Source organism: Anser brachyrhynchus (assembly GCF_964034855.1).
Source record: "Anser brachyrhynchus genome assembly, chromosome: 20".
Taxonomy (NCBI): Eukaryota; Metazoa; Chordata; class Aves; order Anseriformes; family Anatidae; genus Anser; species Anser brachyrhynchus.
In genome coordinates this window covers 2,969,539-2,987,173 of record NC_137713.1, presented here as the reverse complement: position 1 = coordinate 2,987,173, position 17,635 = coordinate 2,969,539, and the positions used below count along the sequence as shown (strand labels likewise).

General features: G+C 37.2%; 1 protein-coding gene across 17 annotated transcripts in view; it reads right to left on the bottom strand.

Annotated features, from left to right (window-relative positions):
- Positions 1-17,635, bottom strand: part of BCAS3 (BCAS3 microtubule associated cell migration factor) — a 357,411-nt gene that overhangs the window by 273,474 nt on the left and 66,302 nt on the right. For all 17 annotated transcript variants that reach the window (XR_013941294.1, XM_080563583.1, XM_080563582.1 and 14 more), the window contains 3 exons: positions 16,891-16,974; positions 11,414-11,584; positions 1,812-1,905 (listed from right to left, as the gene is read on the bottom strand). Coding sequence is in view for 16 of the 17 variants with exons in the window: in XM_080563583.1 (XP_080419709.1) it covers positions 1,812-1,905; positions 11,414-11,584; positions 16,891-16,974 (349 nt within the window). In the remaining variant the exon portion in view is untranslated. The remainder of the gene's footprint in view (positions 1-1,811; positions 1,906-11,413; positions 11,585-16,890; positions 16,975-17,635) is intronic.

Sequence of the window (17,635 nt, the reverse complement as noted above, 5' to 3'; positions counted from 1 at the left end):
GAAGGAGTTGACTGAAACAGATCACTGTTCGCCTTTCTGGCAAAAGTTTACTATTGCCATGTTCTATTGCAGCATCGCAGACAGCACTTCAAATTACGAGTAAAAGTGGTTTTTCAGTAGAGCCAGCCAACAGAAGACGACCGTATCAAAAGCCACGTCTTGTTTTGTTCTGCTCTGTAATGAAATCAGCTGATTGGCAATACACCACTGCATAATGGATTAAGCTGATGTTACTTCCAATGCTGGCTTCAAACAAAATTCTGCCTCGATGCTAAGGAAAGAATCCAGGATACATTGTTAAGTGCTGCTTTCATACTGTAAGCAGCTGAGGTAATACTTTTCAACTGTTTTGATATTGAATATCAGAACATGTGGTATGATTCAATACCTTGCTGTGAGTCATCCCTTCAGCAAGTATCTCTTAACATACATTATTTGCAAGCTGTCAAAAATAACATGGATTGGAAAAAGCATTTTCTCCTGAAGTATCTTATGCATCATCAGGTAGCATCATAAACAAAGGATCTTGGTTTTAGCACCTGAGTAAACCAGAAGAACTGGATTATGATAAAAGTAATCCATAATATGCAAATATATCCTTCAATTTAAAAAAAAGTCATTTTGCTTTTGCATAAACATTCTGTTTCCCTTACGTTTACACAATCATAAAATTGTCTTAAGAACGCGTTTAATTAATATCTATAAAGCATTCTAATTTAATCAGCTATATTTATTTTGCTTAATTAGCATTACTCAACTCTAGGTATGACCTTTCTACCAGAATACAACACAAAAATAATGCTATTCTGGAACTGACGTAGGTGATTCTCACTTAAATGCACAGAGTTCCACAAAAGAATCTCTTAAGTAACAGAAGAAAATCCAACCAGACGAGAATACAGTTTTTTATGTCAAAAACTCACAGTGAAAATGCTGTGAACTGCACACAACTACTAAAGAGTTCTGACATAACAGATGGGATGTCAGAATAAGACCAACTGGTCACTGAAAGTGAAAACATAAATGACAGACACGTAACTTTAATTCTTTGAAATGTGACTTCATCTCCAAGATCTCCATGGCATTTGCTACATTTCAGAAATCATTAATTTAGGCAAGAGGAAGCTGTTGATTCCCTGGTCAGTTCACTGACTATTACTGCAATCAAACAAAACGGTTTTTGCTGTATTAAGATGAGATAATGAACATGTTAATTGTCAAATGAAAAAGTTTTATTAACATATGAAATCTCTGTTGCCCAGTTATTCTTCACTGAGAGGAATATATATATATATTTTGATGAGTTTCTTGAAGGTATTTTCAGCTTATATTTGATTTCACTCAGAAGAAAGAGGGTACAATTGCAAGCTCTTCATCAACAAAACACATAATGTTACTTTAAGTTACTTTAAAAACCAGTGCCAGTGAAACGACTCATAGTATGGATTCATTTATGGAGGGGTACCATTTAATAAATGTGCTGATCCTCTGGATACCTGTATATCAGAACATCTGGATAGCTGGCTAGCAGGATATGCAACAGAATAGATCTCCTTAGTACTTCTGCTACACGCAAATAGGTAGACTCACACAGACCTTAGCGTAACAGCTGCTGAAGTCTGAAATTCCTAGAAGATTCAGATTAACCAGTGTATGACATTCAACACTTAACAGAACAGGTAAGAAGATACAATAGCAGTAAGTGTATGTTTGCATATGCAACGGTATTTGCAATTCCTTCAAAGCACTGGAACACATGCCTATATATATATTTTTAAACCACTATCCCATTAAAGAGTAAAGTAACTTACCACTAGGGTTAAAAGCCATGCAGCAAATAGGCTTTTCATGTGCAGGGAAGTGGGCCACAATACCATCACTATCCGAGTCCTCACTGACAAGTACCTGCAGAATATTAATGGAGACAGAGGAAGGTTAGGAAATACACTTAAGTGAAAGTATCCAACTATTGATACAGGATTTGTTTGATAGGATAGACACAGCAGAATGAATTAAAAATGTAACTGCAGGTGAACTGAGCATAATCTTCAGTACGTTTTTCAGATAATGAGGGAGAAACATTCAGCGGTGCAGAGGGCTGGTGTAAGCACAATGGAGAGCGCACACAATTCCTGTACCCCCAACAAGCAATGATTTTCTCTAGGCAATCCAATACCTCAAGTAATAAACAGAAAAGCAATAGGTAGCGAAGAGGTTTTTTGTTTGTTTGTTTGTTTTTTAAAGGAGTATTTAACCAATACATAAGTTAGCTTTTTTTTTTTTTTTGCAAGGAGTCAGACAAGTAGAAAAAAGGACCATAAACAGCCAAAGTAGTACGGATTTTGCTTTCCACCCCTTACATGTACAGGAATACTACACCTTGCATCCTGCTAGTAAGTGGCGATGGACCTGAGGGAGCTGGATTTCCAAATGCCACAAGAAGTGCTCAGTGTGTATGAACGCAGCTGTTACAAAACAGACAGCTAACAGGAATTTTCTCCATCTTGAAATTTCCTCAATGGACATTAAATGACAAAGGTCTGAGATCAAAGCCCCTTCAAGAAATCATGCTGTTTTAAAATATCTTCTTATGAACTAAAAAGCAATTAAAAGGTAGGACAGAGTTTTCATAACACAAGGAAATTAACAGAAAAAGGAAGTTTCTGGGCTGAGATCTGTGTGCAGATCTGTAGAGAGGGACAAAGGATGGTTTTTTTTAGCAGAAAGATATTTGAAGTTAATGAAACTAATGGGGCCAGTCAAAAGTACAGCTGACTACGAAGCCCTGCAAGAGAACTTCCAAAAGGGACACAGCTGGACTAGAAAAGGGCAGCAGGGATGGTCAGAGGCAGGCGGTAACTGCTGGTCAGCCTGCTACGCCCTACCCTTCCCCTTTAGAAACGAGAAAGCAGCAGGCATGGCAGAGGTCTACATTGTGAGAGGAGTGAACAGAGAATAAATTTTCTTATTTTCTTATTTTATCCAATTCCTAAGGAATAAAGTACACAAAAACAAGTTATCAGGCTATGGGTCCACATAATACAGCACAGTTATTTTACAAACCAGAATATTACATACAACTGATAAATCAGGGAGGCTTTGAAATTGAATAACTTTGGCTAGTTATGCAGCTGCCATGTTAAAAGGCTTACAGTTCTTATTATCTGGTGTTCAGTTATCACGGGTTCAGCTGGAACTACATATTTATGAAACTACAAGTATTAACAGTATCTAGTGCTACGTAATGGAAAAGATATTCTTAAAGTCACAAAAGAGAACCAAAAGATGCGTGGACAAACCATATGCAAGGGCTGAAAAAGTATTTATTCCTTGGTGACATCATGTTATAGACTACATTAAGTAAAACAGTGTGAAAGATCTGTCAGAAAAGCACTTAAGAAAATGGTATCTGTGGTAAAAAAACCACCAAAACCACCTTTTTAAGAAGAAAAAGAAGATAAGTGCAAAATTTCCCATTTCAAGTTCAGAATAATTTGTCTGCTGCTTCCAAAATAATCCAAAAGGTTTTTAATACTTCCTATTCCTAACAGATATCAGAATAATTTGAAGATATTTTTATGCTTCAAAAAGAGAAATCATCTTTAAATGTTTAAAGAAGTCACGTAATATGGATGCAGAGGCCTGCGCCTGACTTATTTTAAATGTTCCAATTACTTGGCACTGTCACATAAGCACAATTATGGTTTTGCTTTCCGTTGTCAGCATTCCGTGCTTATTCCAGAACCACTAACCAAAGGGTCTGGAGATCTTCCTAAGAGCTTTTCAAAGAAACAGTGTTCTTTTCTCAGCCTATATAAACTGCACTAAATAACTCCTATACATCATCTTTTCACAGCTTCCACTTTTAGGTAACTTAGTCTTATCCTAAACATTTCACTCTAATTAAAAATACATGATAATGATAAAGTAACATCATAAACCAGCTTTACAAAAGAAACAGAAGGTTTTTTAAATCCAGTCTGTTAAACAAAAATATTTAATCTAAAAATGTGTAGGTATCAACAGCATCTAAATCACTGCTATAACCATTTATACAGCATCTCACATGCATATTCTTCTTCAGACTGTAATCTGGATTAATTTAGGCATGTGGTTTTTTGTTGTTTCTAAGCTAATGACAAATGGACCACTCTTATCATCCCTGCACCATAAAATTCCTACTCAACAAAGTGAAAATTTCACATTAAAAATTGTGAAACACCTCAGTCATACTAACTTGAGAATACAATAAAGCCCCAATCTATTATTTGTAGGCTATGCTGTTTCCGTGCTTTAAAATGTTTTTTCAATCGCTGATTAAAATCACCATCCTGAAATAACATCCTTTGTGCTTAATCTGAAAGGAGTTTTTCCAAAATCTCCACTTTTCAATATAAAAGCTGATTTGCAGATATAGCAAACTTGTTTTGGCTGTTATACAATTCCTTTGATTGTGCTAGAAATAAAAAGAAGAACTTGCTGGCCTAACATCCTTTCAAGAAACCAAAGCGCCTGCGACCTTGCGGCTCCTGGAAGCCCAGCCTGCCACCAAGGCTGCCTCACGCGGAGCTGTCCCCTGCATTAGCCAAGTCAGAACGCAAAACAAAACAAACAAAACCCACCACCACCACCACCACAAACACCTTGCTTGCTCAAAAGTTTGGAAAACCTTGCACTGCGGAGAATCTGACGCTCCGTTTGTGCTGGTGCCACGCTCCCTTCCTGACACCCAGTGTCTGCCGCTCCCTGCCCACTGCGGCCACAGAATGGAAATAGCTGCCCGTGAAGCACACTTGCTTGTGCAAGATAGGATGAAGAAATGTTCTTCATCTTTTTAAACACCGTATGAAAAAATTCCCAGTCCTTCTTGAAAGAAGAAAATTAGTTGTATTAAATCACCAACCTGTATTTAATCTTCAGACCGTACTGCAAGATTTGCCATGCCCTTCCCCTACACTTTTGCACTGGAGAATTAGGGAAAACATAAATGGCCGTTTGCAATTTCAACACTACAAAGAAAGGAAAAAGCTCAGAGGAATTACAGCAGTTGACTTAAGCGCACCCTCAACCGAAGAGTGTCTTTTGCAGGGTCCCTCCTAAACCTGCCACAAAACAAACACCTTGTTCAAGTGCCAGTTTGGAGCTTGCAGAGCTCTAAAATCATAGCCTGATTTTTACCACTACATGCAACTTAAGGAAAACAAAACAATGCTTTTATAGTACAAGATGCTTTACACATTATTTTCTACATTAAAGATCTTTAGATGGCTGTAACTGCATCAATACAATACAATTTCTGTGGATTTAGATATACTAAATAGTGCAGGTTTCATGCAGGCAGAGATGAAGACTGGAGCTGTGTAATAAGGAAGGATGAAGCGTTCAAGGCCTCCTCCACGCAGCTTCTCAACTTTTAGAGAACCCTTCTTACAGATGCTAAGTGGAAGACACTGTCTGTGAAGGTGCTGGAGAGGAACGACATCTGCAGGCTAACAAATGGCACATTAAATCAGTCCTGACATTGTGCAACTGGTTCCTCTTGACCAGTTTATGGCTTTTTACCACTGAAAAGAATAGAGTTGGAAATTTTTCTTGGAAATAAAAACAATGGTACAAATTGCCCAATAACGCATGCAAGTGCTGTCAAGGAGCTCGAAGGAAGCGGCTCATTCGGTTTCCCAACACGCAGAGCAGACAAAGCCCACAGGAATCCTGAGGCTGCAATTTTTTTACATCCCAACCCTTTCGTTCTCCAAGGTAGTGGCCTCTAACCACTCCGCTATTAGCAGCGAAAGACCTTACAAAGTACCTCGTTGAAACAGGTTCATCAATCTTTGTGTTACTCATATAATTGCATCACCGCCAAGGTTCAGAAGGATGCTCAAGTATCTTCCTCGCAGAGTTCCCTATCCTTACACAGGGAAAGCCCATTTTAGAAAACAAGAAACCAAAAACACAACTGACAAGAAACGAACACCAAGAGCTCTTCTACCAAGAAGGCCTCGTCTGTCCCCGCTCTGCCTTTTCTGATGCCCAACCGCTACCTCGTCAAGGAGCTGCAACAGGCTTCCAAAAAAAGCCCAGCCTACCCGGTCCTTCGCTGGACGCTCGAGGCAGAGCTCCAGCTCCCTCATGCCAGCTACGTTAGAGTTCAGCAGAGCACTGCAGCTGACAGAGGATGAAGACAGTACGCTTTATCTCACTCTAAAAGAGAAACAGACAAAACACCTAGGGGATCATTACATCTACTATCAGAAAACAGTGTGTGCACTGCGGGCAATAGATAGCTTAAGCTGAAGCTTCTTTCTCCTATGCAATATTTTTCTTCATTCGTTGCATTTTCCGTGCTGCTGAACAGAAGCCACTAGTAATTAGGACTTCAATTATTTTAATCTTTAGAGGCAAATTACACCACTTATCCCAGCGGAGACATTGTTTTTAAATAAAACATGAAAGTAACACAAATAAAAATGGACACAAATTTAATCAAGCAGGTCCTACTCTTAATATAATTCAGCAAGAATGATCCAATCATCATAAAAACAAGTAAGTTTGGCAATACTTATAAATATGAATATTATGTAATAGAGATCTTTGCACATACACTTAAGCTCTCCATTGGTTTAAATAGCTAAAGATGGTGCAGTGTCCGCCTCGGCTCCTACGACGAACGCACAAAAAAACAACCCCTCCGAACTGACCCCCCCCGACACAGCCTCCCCCAACTTATAGCTAAGGTCAAACATCAGTGGAAAAGGGCTAAAAGTGATAAATCTGTGGCATTAACTACTGCACTCCTTTTAATAGAATCCAGCATAAACTCAAAACAGCCTTGTGCTCAGCCTGAACCATTTATCTGAGACAAAAATGTCTTCTTGACAAAAAACAGATCTCCTTTAATAAAAGTAAGGCAGACAGTATTATGCTCCGAGGGAATCCTGTTGCTCTTTTTATATTTATATATAAAAAGAATTCTTCTGTAATACTTGTAGATATAAAAAGTGAAGAAAATTGATGCCAAATATATGAGCATTAGAACGGCAAATTAGCTTTTGTGAAAGCTGTTCTTATAAATAAAAGCCCTGGTGTTAATGACCAGGGGAATTATGTACGCAGTTAAACTTTTATTATTGAATACAGTTTATTCTTTTAACTTCTTTTGCTCTAGAATGAATTTTCCCCACAATTCTTGCTCCTGATAAGCAGTATTTGGTCCAATTGTTATCAACTCTTACCAAACGAAAACGAACTTTTGAAACTGCAGCAGTCTACAGTTTTTTTCCTGAAAATTCCTCTTTAATGCAATAAAAAGTTAATAGGGAACAGAAAAAAAGGACCAATCGCATTTTAAAACATAAGAAGATCAACATGTTATCTTATTTTTCTAAGTTATTTTCAAAATATTTCCTCCAATATTTTCACGTGTTTTGGATGATCTGTGAAAGCACCGCAATGATATACCATCAATCACACTGCTCTATCAAAAGCATTAAGAATCAAGTTTTGTATTTTTAAATGGCCACATATTTCTCTGTCAACCAAACGTTAGATGTTTAACAGATTTACATTCAGTCACAAAACTGGCGACTTTTGAGAAAGGTCATTATTGCAGCCTACACGTGGGTGGCCCAGTTGATGAATTAATTAAGAATACAGAAACAAAGGTCAAAAGAAAATAATTTTTCCTTAAAACTCAAGCCACTAAAGTCTTACACATTTAATTCCAATTACTGAAAAAGAGGACATCTGTACAGCTTTAGTTTTATCCATTTCAACTAATTAACAGATTCAAATAAATAGTCATTACATCTAACTGAAAAGTTTGCTAACACTTCATTAGAAGGAAGTTTAAACAAGCGCACAGCCTTGTTAACATATTTCGGTTTACCACAAAGTTACTTGGGCATCTCGATAATTATTTTTACTCCCTTTACAAACATATCATGACAGCCAACTCCAATAATCCTACATTCCTATGCATTTATTTCATGGTTTCATAATTCAGATTTTCTTAAGGTGCCACCTATTCTGAAGGTAGGAACTATCATGAGATTTCACAATAATACCTACATTTATAAGGCTCATTAAAAATATCTGCCCCATAGACTTTATCTCTGCAAAATCACATCAGAAGACTTTGGTCTTTAATGGTATATTTTTTTAGTTCTAAGCTAGTATTTCAACCCATGCCACAGCAGCACAGTTTCATGAAATGCACTGACTCCCATCCTGCATTCATTACATTGGATATCTTTGAAACGGCAAATTAAATAAAGCAACTAGGAAAAAGCCTGTGAAAAGGTGTAGTTAGTTCTTCTGGCCTACGTCCAAAACGTGTTCCTTAATCCACATACTAGCAGGTAAATCCACATGGTAGCACACATGTGCAGCTCGCTCCATCTTTAAAGCGCCACTGCTGTGCTCCAGGTAAATGGACAAGCACACGCATCGCTACTCTGTAAGCCCAGCAAAACTTCTCCCCACCGAAAAGTGCTTTCTAACGGACGTGCTTACTTGCTTTAGATTTGCTGCTTTTCTTTTCCATTTCTTTTCTCTTCTCAAAACTGCTTCCTTTCCTTTATATATTATATATTATCGTAAAGATACATTTCATTACTTGGAAGTTGTTTTATTTCAAAATTTCACCCAAATTCTTAGCTAGACTGTTCACGAAGAAAGAAATCTTTATGGATCTAAAGGAGATGAGGTGTTCCTTTTACACTAGCAGTCAGCTGATGATAAGAAAACTCCTTTCTGCCTCTGAAATTCCCCTTGCTTTCAATTAGGCTGCACAATGCATGTGCACACACTCACACAAATAAATCCATTTACGTAGCTGCTGGACAAATCTCTGATGAAAGGGGTGCAAAGTTTTCAAACTGGCAATTCAGCCCAGAAAACACTTGGTAGGCGTCACTAATTCTTGCCATTTCCCTTTCAGCTTAGGAGGACTGATACTTTTAATGGGTATAGCCCCCCAGCAGCATCCCCACGCAGTAGCCACGAAGTATTTCCAAACATGCATCTTCATAGAAAGCAGCAGGAATGCCACTAAAGCATGTCTTGTACCTCCCCAGACCTCTTATTTCCCACCTGGAATCTGAAAACTGGGATGATAAACCAGTAACTTTAGAAAAAGCACTGCCGGGAAGTGTCAAGAATACAGAGTGAGCTGTGCAAGACATCTGATAACTTGGCTACGAGTTTACGTTGACGTGTAGGAGCAATCCCATTGAGTGCAGTAGGATCATTTGCATCGCTTCAAAGGTCAGACTTCTAAAATGCTTTCCTGAATTGAAGCTTCAGCCAATTGTGCTCTAACAACTCACCAGGACTACCAGCTAGTACCAAAACCTGCCATCTGAACAGCAGCATGTCATTTCTCCCAGGCCTGCCTGCTCCTGGTGGCGTGCAAGAGCAGGATCGCTGCCAGGCTCCCAGGGACGAATCAATTCGTACAACCGGCAGGATCGGACCCTGCCGCACTGCGACCAGGCTGCGTGCACAAACCTGCTGCTGCTGGCTGGCTATGGAAGCACGGCTGGAGGGATGCACAGCAGCTCAGCGGGGTCTGTGAGCACGCACGACACTCCTTACAGGAGAAGAGAAGGGTCTTCACCGGGGCAGCATCGCATGACAGGCTTTATTCAGACCACATCCAAAATGTACTTATTCTTAACAAACTTTCTCTTTCCTAAGCCCACATTTTGGAAAGGAAAGAATACTAAAAAGTCTCCTCTATCACAAAAATCTAATGCAAAAGAAATATTATTTGATTTTTCATAGAAAAAATAATACTAATTCTGAAAATGAGCCCCTCATGTGGAAAATGATTAATTTAATAACATTTTAAATTTTCAGATGACAAAAATACGAATGCAAGATGTGCAAACAATTAGGGTACCTAACTTGGAGCCTCCTTCCCTGGAGATTGAAGACAAAAATTATTTCACTAGAACCGATGGTTTATTTATGTTACAACAGCATTATTTGGACAAGGCAAGCGTTATCATTTTTACAACTACTTTTCCATAGTGCCCTTTAGGCTTGATAGCTCCCTACTATTGTTAAGGTCAGAGGACAAGTTCATAAAACCTTTAAATCATACATAACAAGACTTAAAAACCTAAGATATATCATTTTTTTCCTTAGGCCTATGCAGAAGAATCAAAGCACAGACAACGACCATCAGAAATAATGACTGCATTAAACAAGGCTTCATGAGAAATTTATGAAGCAGATTTTTATTTTTTTTTTTCTGGCAGTATAAGAAGAGCCAAAAGACCTTTTTTTCCAGGAAACAAAAACAAATCTCAAAGGTCAACAGACTTATTTTAAGACCTGACTCTGTGAGATCTTAAGTAAAACACACTCTTTTCCCCATTCTCCTATTTTTTTTTATTTTATATTTGCAAGAAGGGCCTCTAATATTACATGGACAACCCCTATTTGATACTACATTATGTAGCTAAGTACTTCCGAAACAAATCCACAGGACTACAGCTCCAACAGCATTCTGCAGTTTTTTTGTTTGTTAAGTAAAACATTTCATTTTCCTCTGAGATAAAAAAAATAAATAACTTGACTACTGATTTATCACTAATACCTTACTAAAGTATCTGCAATAAGCATCATGAACACAGGGAGAAACTGAAGTAAAAAGGTTTTCTCTTTTAAATTCAAGAAATGTGAATGTTAGGAAAAAAATATCTTCCAGAACAGCTACAGAATATGAAGTCTGAGAGTCCTGAACACTGACTCCATTGCCAAACACTTAAAACTGAGATGAGTGATAGAAACAAAAAAGACATGTATTTCTATCTCCTCTCTGTCAAAAAGAGGGTTCAAAACATCCATTTGAAGTTTTGTGACTGCTGTATGGATTTTTCAGCAAATGATTTTGGCTGGGGCACTGCGCACTGTGTGTTAGTAGCAGAACAGTACAAATACCTCACAAAACAGCATCATGTTTGATTACGTTTTACTTTTGAAATTTATGTACTTAATATCCAACTTCACCATCTTTTTAAAACTCATATTTAAACAACTCACCACATTTCTATATAATCTCATTTTCTACCCACGTTACAAATTACTAAATATAATCAGACTACATACACATTTCAACTGATCAGCATAAATCAATGTCAATTACAAACTAGTGTTAGAGAGACAAAATGCGACGTTTCACACGTGAGGTTGTCAAAGCATCATATAAATATGCTCTAAGGACAATATATATTTTGGCTTAATTTCAGTTCCAGGCAGAACTTTGCCACAGCTGAGCATGTCTGTAAAAGTTTTCGACTTAGCGAAAAATCTCATCTTTTCCATTTTCAAAAGCATAAAATACATTTTTCTAGGATTTTTGTCAAAGTGAATCCACATTCTTTTTCTGTGCAAACTGTATTACCTGTCCTTCTGCAACTGTCTCTGTATCAATAATAGTGATGATGCCGGGCACCAGAGGACTTCGACGAATGTTGCTATGAGCTAAAATTTCTTCTTCGGTTGCTCCCGAAGGCAGCGTCCCTGTCAGCTGGGTAACTACCTTCCCAACCATTGTAAGTCCAGTCTTTATCGTCTATAAAGAGAAACAGAACCAATAAATAACGATTAAAGTTGTTTTGTGGATTTACTTCGATTTTTTTTTTTCAACACAATTAATATTATGACTAGATTGTACATACCAGAAGCACACAGGACATGTTTTTGTTAGTGATACCTTAACTGCAAGATGCTCTGCGTAACAGTAAACTCTTCAAACGGTCAGCATCCTACCAGTTTCATGTATCTACTCTTATTTCAGAAGTAAATGCTTCTAATACATTCTCAAAAACCAGAAACACTTTAGCAATGTCCAATTGTTAGATTTTCCTTTCTTTAACTTTGCTCCATCAGTTGATCATTCTTTGTACCTCATGGAATAACTAAAGAACAGTGTTACAGACAGAGGTGGTTTTAGCAAGTAATGGTTAATGCTGAAATTAACCTCAAGTGCAACAAAACGCAAGGAATTCAGCCTTCAATAGACATGACAGACACATTCGTTTCTCAGAAATTACGCCTCCTGCAGCTTTAAAACTGAACAGGGGACTCAAACCCAGCAAAATTAAGGACTCCAACCTCAAGGTGCTAGAAAGGTCACCTCCACAAAGTACACACATATCCCAAGTACAAATAATGCGACTTCCCACAGCCTGAATGTTTTCCAGACATGGGACTGAAAATGTATTCACTGCACTGGCTTTTATTATCTAAAGATGCTGAAGATTTTTTTTACGGGTTTGTTTTGTTTCATATTGGGAGGAAGAGGAATTCATTGGAGAAATGTGGAGAAATTCCCATACTATGTACAGGCATTAGGGAAAATACGGATTTTAAAAATACCCAAAACACGACTTTAGGGTTTTCTCCTTGAATCAAGGACTCTGCCTTGTTTGTTATAAAGAATTGTCCAGATCTCTTATGCAATATAGGTAAGAAATAAAAAAGAGATCAGGATGGAATGACACTATAACAAGCCAATTCTTAACTAAAAAGACAAGCTAAGTTGCCTGCTAAATTGAAAAGGGAAAAAAAACATACAGATCACAGGCTGAAACCAAGAAGCAGCCACAAATCAATTGCAACTGCTTTGTTTAGTGCTAAAATCTCAAACTGCAGTGATTAGAAAACACATTAGTGTTCATCAATTAGCAGCCAAACGTTTGTTTTAATAATTCATAGGAAATGACTTACACAAAGTCTGTTAGTGTGTTGTCAGGAAAACCTCTGAAGGGCCAACAGAATTAGGCGCCACACTGTATTGATGGCAATATCTAGCCAGGAAGCCTGATTAACCTCTGAGATGCCTCAGCTGATGTACTTACCCCATTAATGCTAATGGAGATACTACCACTTAAAATCGAGCCATGCCTTTATCATAGGAATGTCTTTGGGGTTTAAAGTCTTTAGTAATATCCTGCCATTTGTTTCTTACTAGTTCTTTTTATACTCAGATACAATAAATGACAATAAAACAAATTTTAACACTGGCAAATTTAGAAGACTGAAAAATGTAACAAGAAGTCGATAACGGTATCCGAGGAGCAGACCTAAAATGGACCCAACACCATCACAGGAATGCACTTCAACAGACATTTTCTTTACAAAAACTGACAAGGCAGTTTTCTGACCAAGAGTTAAAACCATATAAAATACACTGCTAGGTTAGAAGCACAAAATACCTAAGCAAGTCAGAAGACCAAAAAGTATAATCAACCGATTTTGAATACTATTTGTAATATTGTAATTAGGGAAACTGGATGACAATGTGCCTAGTAGACATTTTAAATCTCCCTAAGAAAAAAATTAACATGCTTATCTAGCAAAATGAATTACTGTTGCACATTTGAGCAGAGGGGGACTGCAGGGCTACTGAGAAGTAATAGCCCTGCAGTAGGTGTACAGAGATGCGGCTGAGGCCATTAGCTCAGAACTATCAGCGCAGAGCCATTACAGCACTTACTTCTCCGTGCTATGTGTATGTTTGCAAAAACTTCGCTGGTAATCTTTAACCTTTCCCATGCCATATCAGCTGTCCCCGCTATCCATTAGAGCTAATGACCTTGCTCTCACATAAGCTGTTAGGACTCATTAAGAAGTTATCAGGTAACAAGAGAAAACAGATGCAGCCTTTGCTAAATCACTTTACCGCTACAGGATTAAAAGATACGGAGAAAGAATCAACTAAAGAAGTTATTAGGTGAGAAGAACTTGGTTTATAATTTGATACCGGACATTCGACAGACTAAATACATTTTAAATGAAATCGGTTAAAATCTGCACTGCCCCAATTCCTTCGTCATCAAAGGGAACTATGCAAAGTTCATATGCAGTGAAATTTTCTTAGAAATAAAATGAAAATACTTGATCTGATTCCTTTAGTAAGCAGCGATGCACATTGTGCAAACACACAAATTCTCTGCATGCTCATGTGTACCCTAGCAACTCAAAGGAGCTGTTCACATTCATTCAAATATGTAGAAACACATATATTTAATTAAAATAAATGTATGCACACGTACCTCATTTAATTGAAAAGCAAGTACAACTTTAATTATTTGAAAAAATTAAAATGCATCATTCAGTGCCTGTTAGGCTGTTTTGTTTCAACGGTTGCACATCCTTTTAATGATAAAACAGTATTTTGTTCCTGTTTCTGATAACAAATAAGCCCTTTAAGATTTATTTATAAATGAAAAATCTATACAAGGCAGAAAGTTGTATCAAAAATATATGTCTTGGTAATCAACAGCAAAAAGCCTCATGTTTAGTTTGAACCAAATGAACATACTATCAATTATAGATTCAAATTCAAGCTAAGTGTTTGCTGAATGCCTGTGTTTCACAAAGATGTTTCCCTTTCCTGCTTTTGTCACATATTCTGAAAAGAGCTAGGAAAGGGAATAACACCTATTATTAAATTGATCTTAATTAGCACAGAAATTTTGACTGCTAGGAATACATTATTTTGGGAGCAGGTCTTGAACAGACAGCGAGCTGAAATATGACTCACCCAGGAACATGTCAAGACCAGACATCTCTTCAACAAAACATACAAAAAAAAATAAAAAAATTCAAAAAATTTAAAAAAGGATCACAAGCATGGAAACCTAAGGATGTCTTTTCCTGTGTCCCCTTCCTTGCTGTATCCAAAAATGGACAGGTAATGGATAATTAAAAGAAGCAATTTCTCATTTGGGTTCTTATCTACAACGAAGTACCTGGATGTTCTCCCATCACTAACACCATTAAGTAGCAATGGCCTTTATTCGGAAAGGCATTGTACATGCTGGTATTGTTATTTACATCACAAACTGCTATCATATTACAATACAGACTTTCTATATTACTTGAACCATATGCAGGAGGTTATCCGTATGTAATTGGGTCACTCATACCTACAGTAAGATCCCAAAAACTAGTGAAGAAAGCACTATATCAAGTATTATTCTGACATGTAAATGAAATTAAAACTTCCCCTTTGCATTCCAGTATCTGTCAGCTCAAAACTCATCCTCTACACTGTTAATAAGTAAGCAGCAAGCATTAAAGTTGTAGGTGTGCAATAACACACATACAATTTAGCAAAATGATTATCCCTTTTCCTAACTTTCCCTATTACTTTATCACTGTACAGAAGCTAAAAATTTTCTCTTACCTATGATTACAGACATATTTTATCTTCAGTATCTATTGACGTGATGCAACATCACTGCTTCAGGGTTTGCATACATTCAGATTAATGAGGGAATTTCTGGATTATGATCCTTAGCAAGTACTGGTCAGGAGGTAAGGTCATCATCTTAATGGGACTTAAAACCTAGTTATCTATGGTTTGGGGGCTAAAGGCTATAACAGATGTGCTTTTTTTCAGATTTTTAGCCTGTTGAAACAAATTAAACAGAATAGTACTTAGTCTTTAATGCCTGCTGGAATATTTTGACAATCATTTCATGGTTTAACAAAGCTTTGGAGTGTTCTCCAGTCATGACTAGGTTTGGCTTTGGCAGTACGCTGATCTGGTTTTAAGATTTTGCCACATCTGATCATAACCATGGCTGACCATGCTAAGCAAGTTGTTTTTTTTTTTCAAACTTACCTATGCTGTAAAAAAATGTGAATGATGTTGAGATTGAAGGAGTTATAGGAGATTTTCTCCCGTTTTTCTTTGCAGATGTTGAAATAACGCAAAGAGATGCAGCAAATTTCATACAGTACCTTCAGAAGAACAGTGATTCAAAAAAAAAAAACTGTGATTTTTCCTCCCACTCCAACCACAGCAAGATTGTGTCTAAAGCTATGCTGATGGAATATGTTCTTTTTTATGTTTTGTTTTCACATGAGATGGCATGACCTATGTCTCTCTTTGTGGGCTTTTATAACTGTTGTTTTCTTCAGTGACACTGAGCTTTCTGTTCTGTGCTGTCATTTAATTCCTATTATTAGATTTGTTTTGTTGTGTGTATCAGAAATGAAAAGGCTAGTGGTTACAATGAAAGCTTGTAATCAGCATGAAGTTTGCTAGACAATGCCAAAACTCACTCTGTGAGAGTGAGAGAGAGAGAGAGAGAGAGAGAGAAATTACTTGGCAAAATGTTGCAGGCAAGTCCTCAAGGAAAGGAGCGGGGTGGGATGGGGGAAATAGTAAAACAACAGTTCTGCATATTCTTTGGCTCATTTAAGATTTTTCCAAGCCATGGTCGTTTTCTGATACTATGAAAACGTAGCCATTTCTCTGAAAACAGAAGGATATTATAAAGTCATCAGAACTAAAAAAAAAAAAAAAATAGGCAATGGAACCTATATGTAAACAGCCATTAATAAACTCTAACCTTCAAAGAAAGCTACTAGGTAATTAATTAGCTCCATACTGTGTTGTCATCATTCAGAGAGATTAAAGCATGTAATGCTGGTGTGACTGAGTCCAAAAAGCACCAAGTACTTGTAATGTCAGTTTTCATGATGCTAAAAGACTAATAATTTACAGTGTTGATGTCCAATCATGTAAACTTGTCGTATTATGAATAGCTTTTATGCCAATCTATTTTACTATGATTTTCCTGTAAGAAGGATTACTGATATGCATTATTTTTTATTTCAAGCTGTTAATAATAAATAAAAGATCAGTTCTAAAGGACAGGATTACTTTGTCAAAAACAATGTCTACTCAGTAATTTTCAGGATCAGGTCCATACATGTGATGCTAATGTTAGCATGTTTCTTACCTTTCTTTTTCTATTTCTCTTTTGTGAATGAGAAGGGGAAAAAACAGTACAATTCAGCAGGGAAACCTAATAATTATCTTACACGATAACCTCTCCCAGCAGCAGATGATGTACTCACTTTGGCAGCACTAATGACTGTGGCAGTGTAAGACTGAATGTTGTCTCCACAGGCTCCACCACGGGATTGATGGCATCGGATCAGCTACAAGAAGAAAGACAGCAACCAAGTAACTACTATTAAACTACACAAACCCATAACCCATTACCATAGCTTTTGTTTATCGTGTACAGTGGTGTGTTTTTTCCCTACAAACAGCAAAAAGCCCTGCTGAGACACTTAACCCCTTTTTATAATCTTCTGGGTGCCACCCAGACTGTCGCGTACTCAACTCCAGTTTTCAATTACAAGATGAGTACTCACTAAAAATTCATAAACTTTGAAATGGTGGGATTTGGGGTCTGGCAGTAATACCACAAATATATTTAAATAAATATAATCAAAAGCTTTAGCCATGTATATGTAACTTTAAATATCAGACATTCTAAAAATTTGAATGTGGCTTTCCCCTCCTTTTTATGACAAGCAAGCAAAGCAACGACAAAGGAAGAGAGCAACTTTAAACTTTACATTTAATAGATTAGAGGAATGTACATGGGGTTTACTCTATATTGCTTTCCATCAAATTTAATAAATCAAAACAAGACTCTTCTACCTTCCATCAACCTACAAAAGCAGTTCTTGCCATTGAACTCCAACTAACAATAGAAGCTGTGCTTCTTATTAAATAAAATGGCAAAGAACTATGGATATTTGTTACTGGTACACAGAACATGTTTGCCCGTTTAACTGTTTTTGCTAAAAG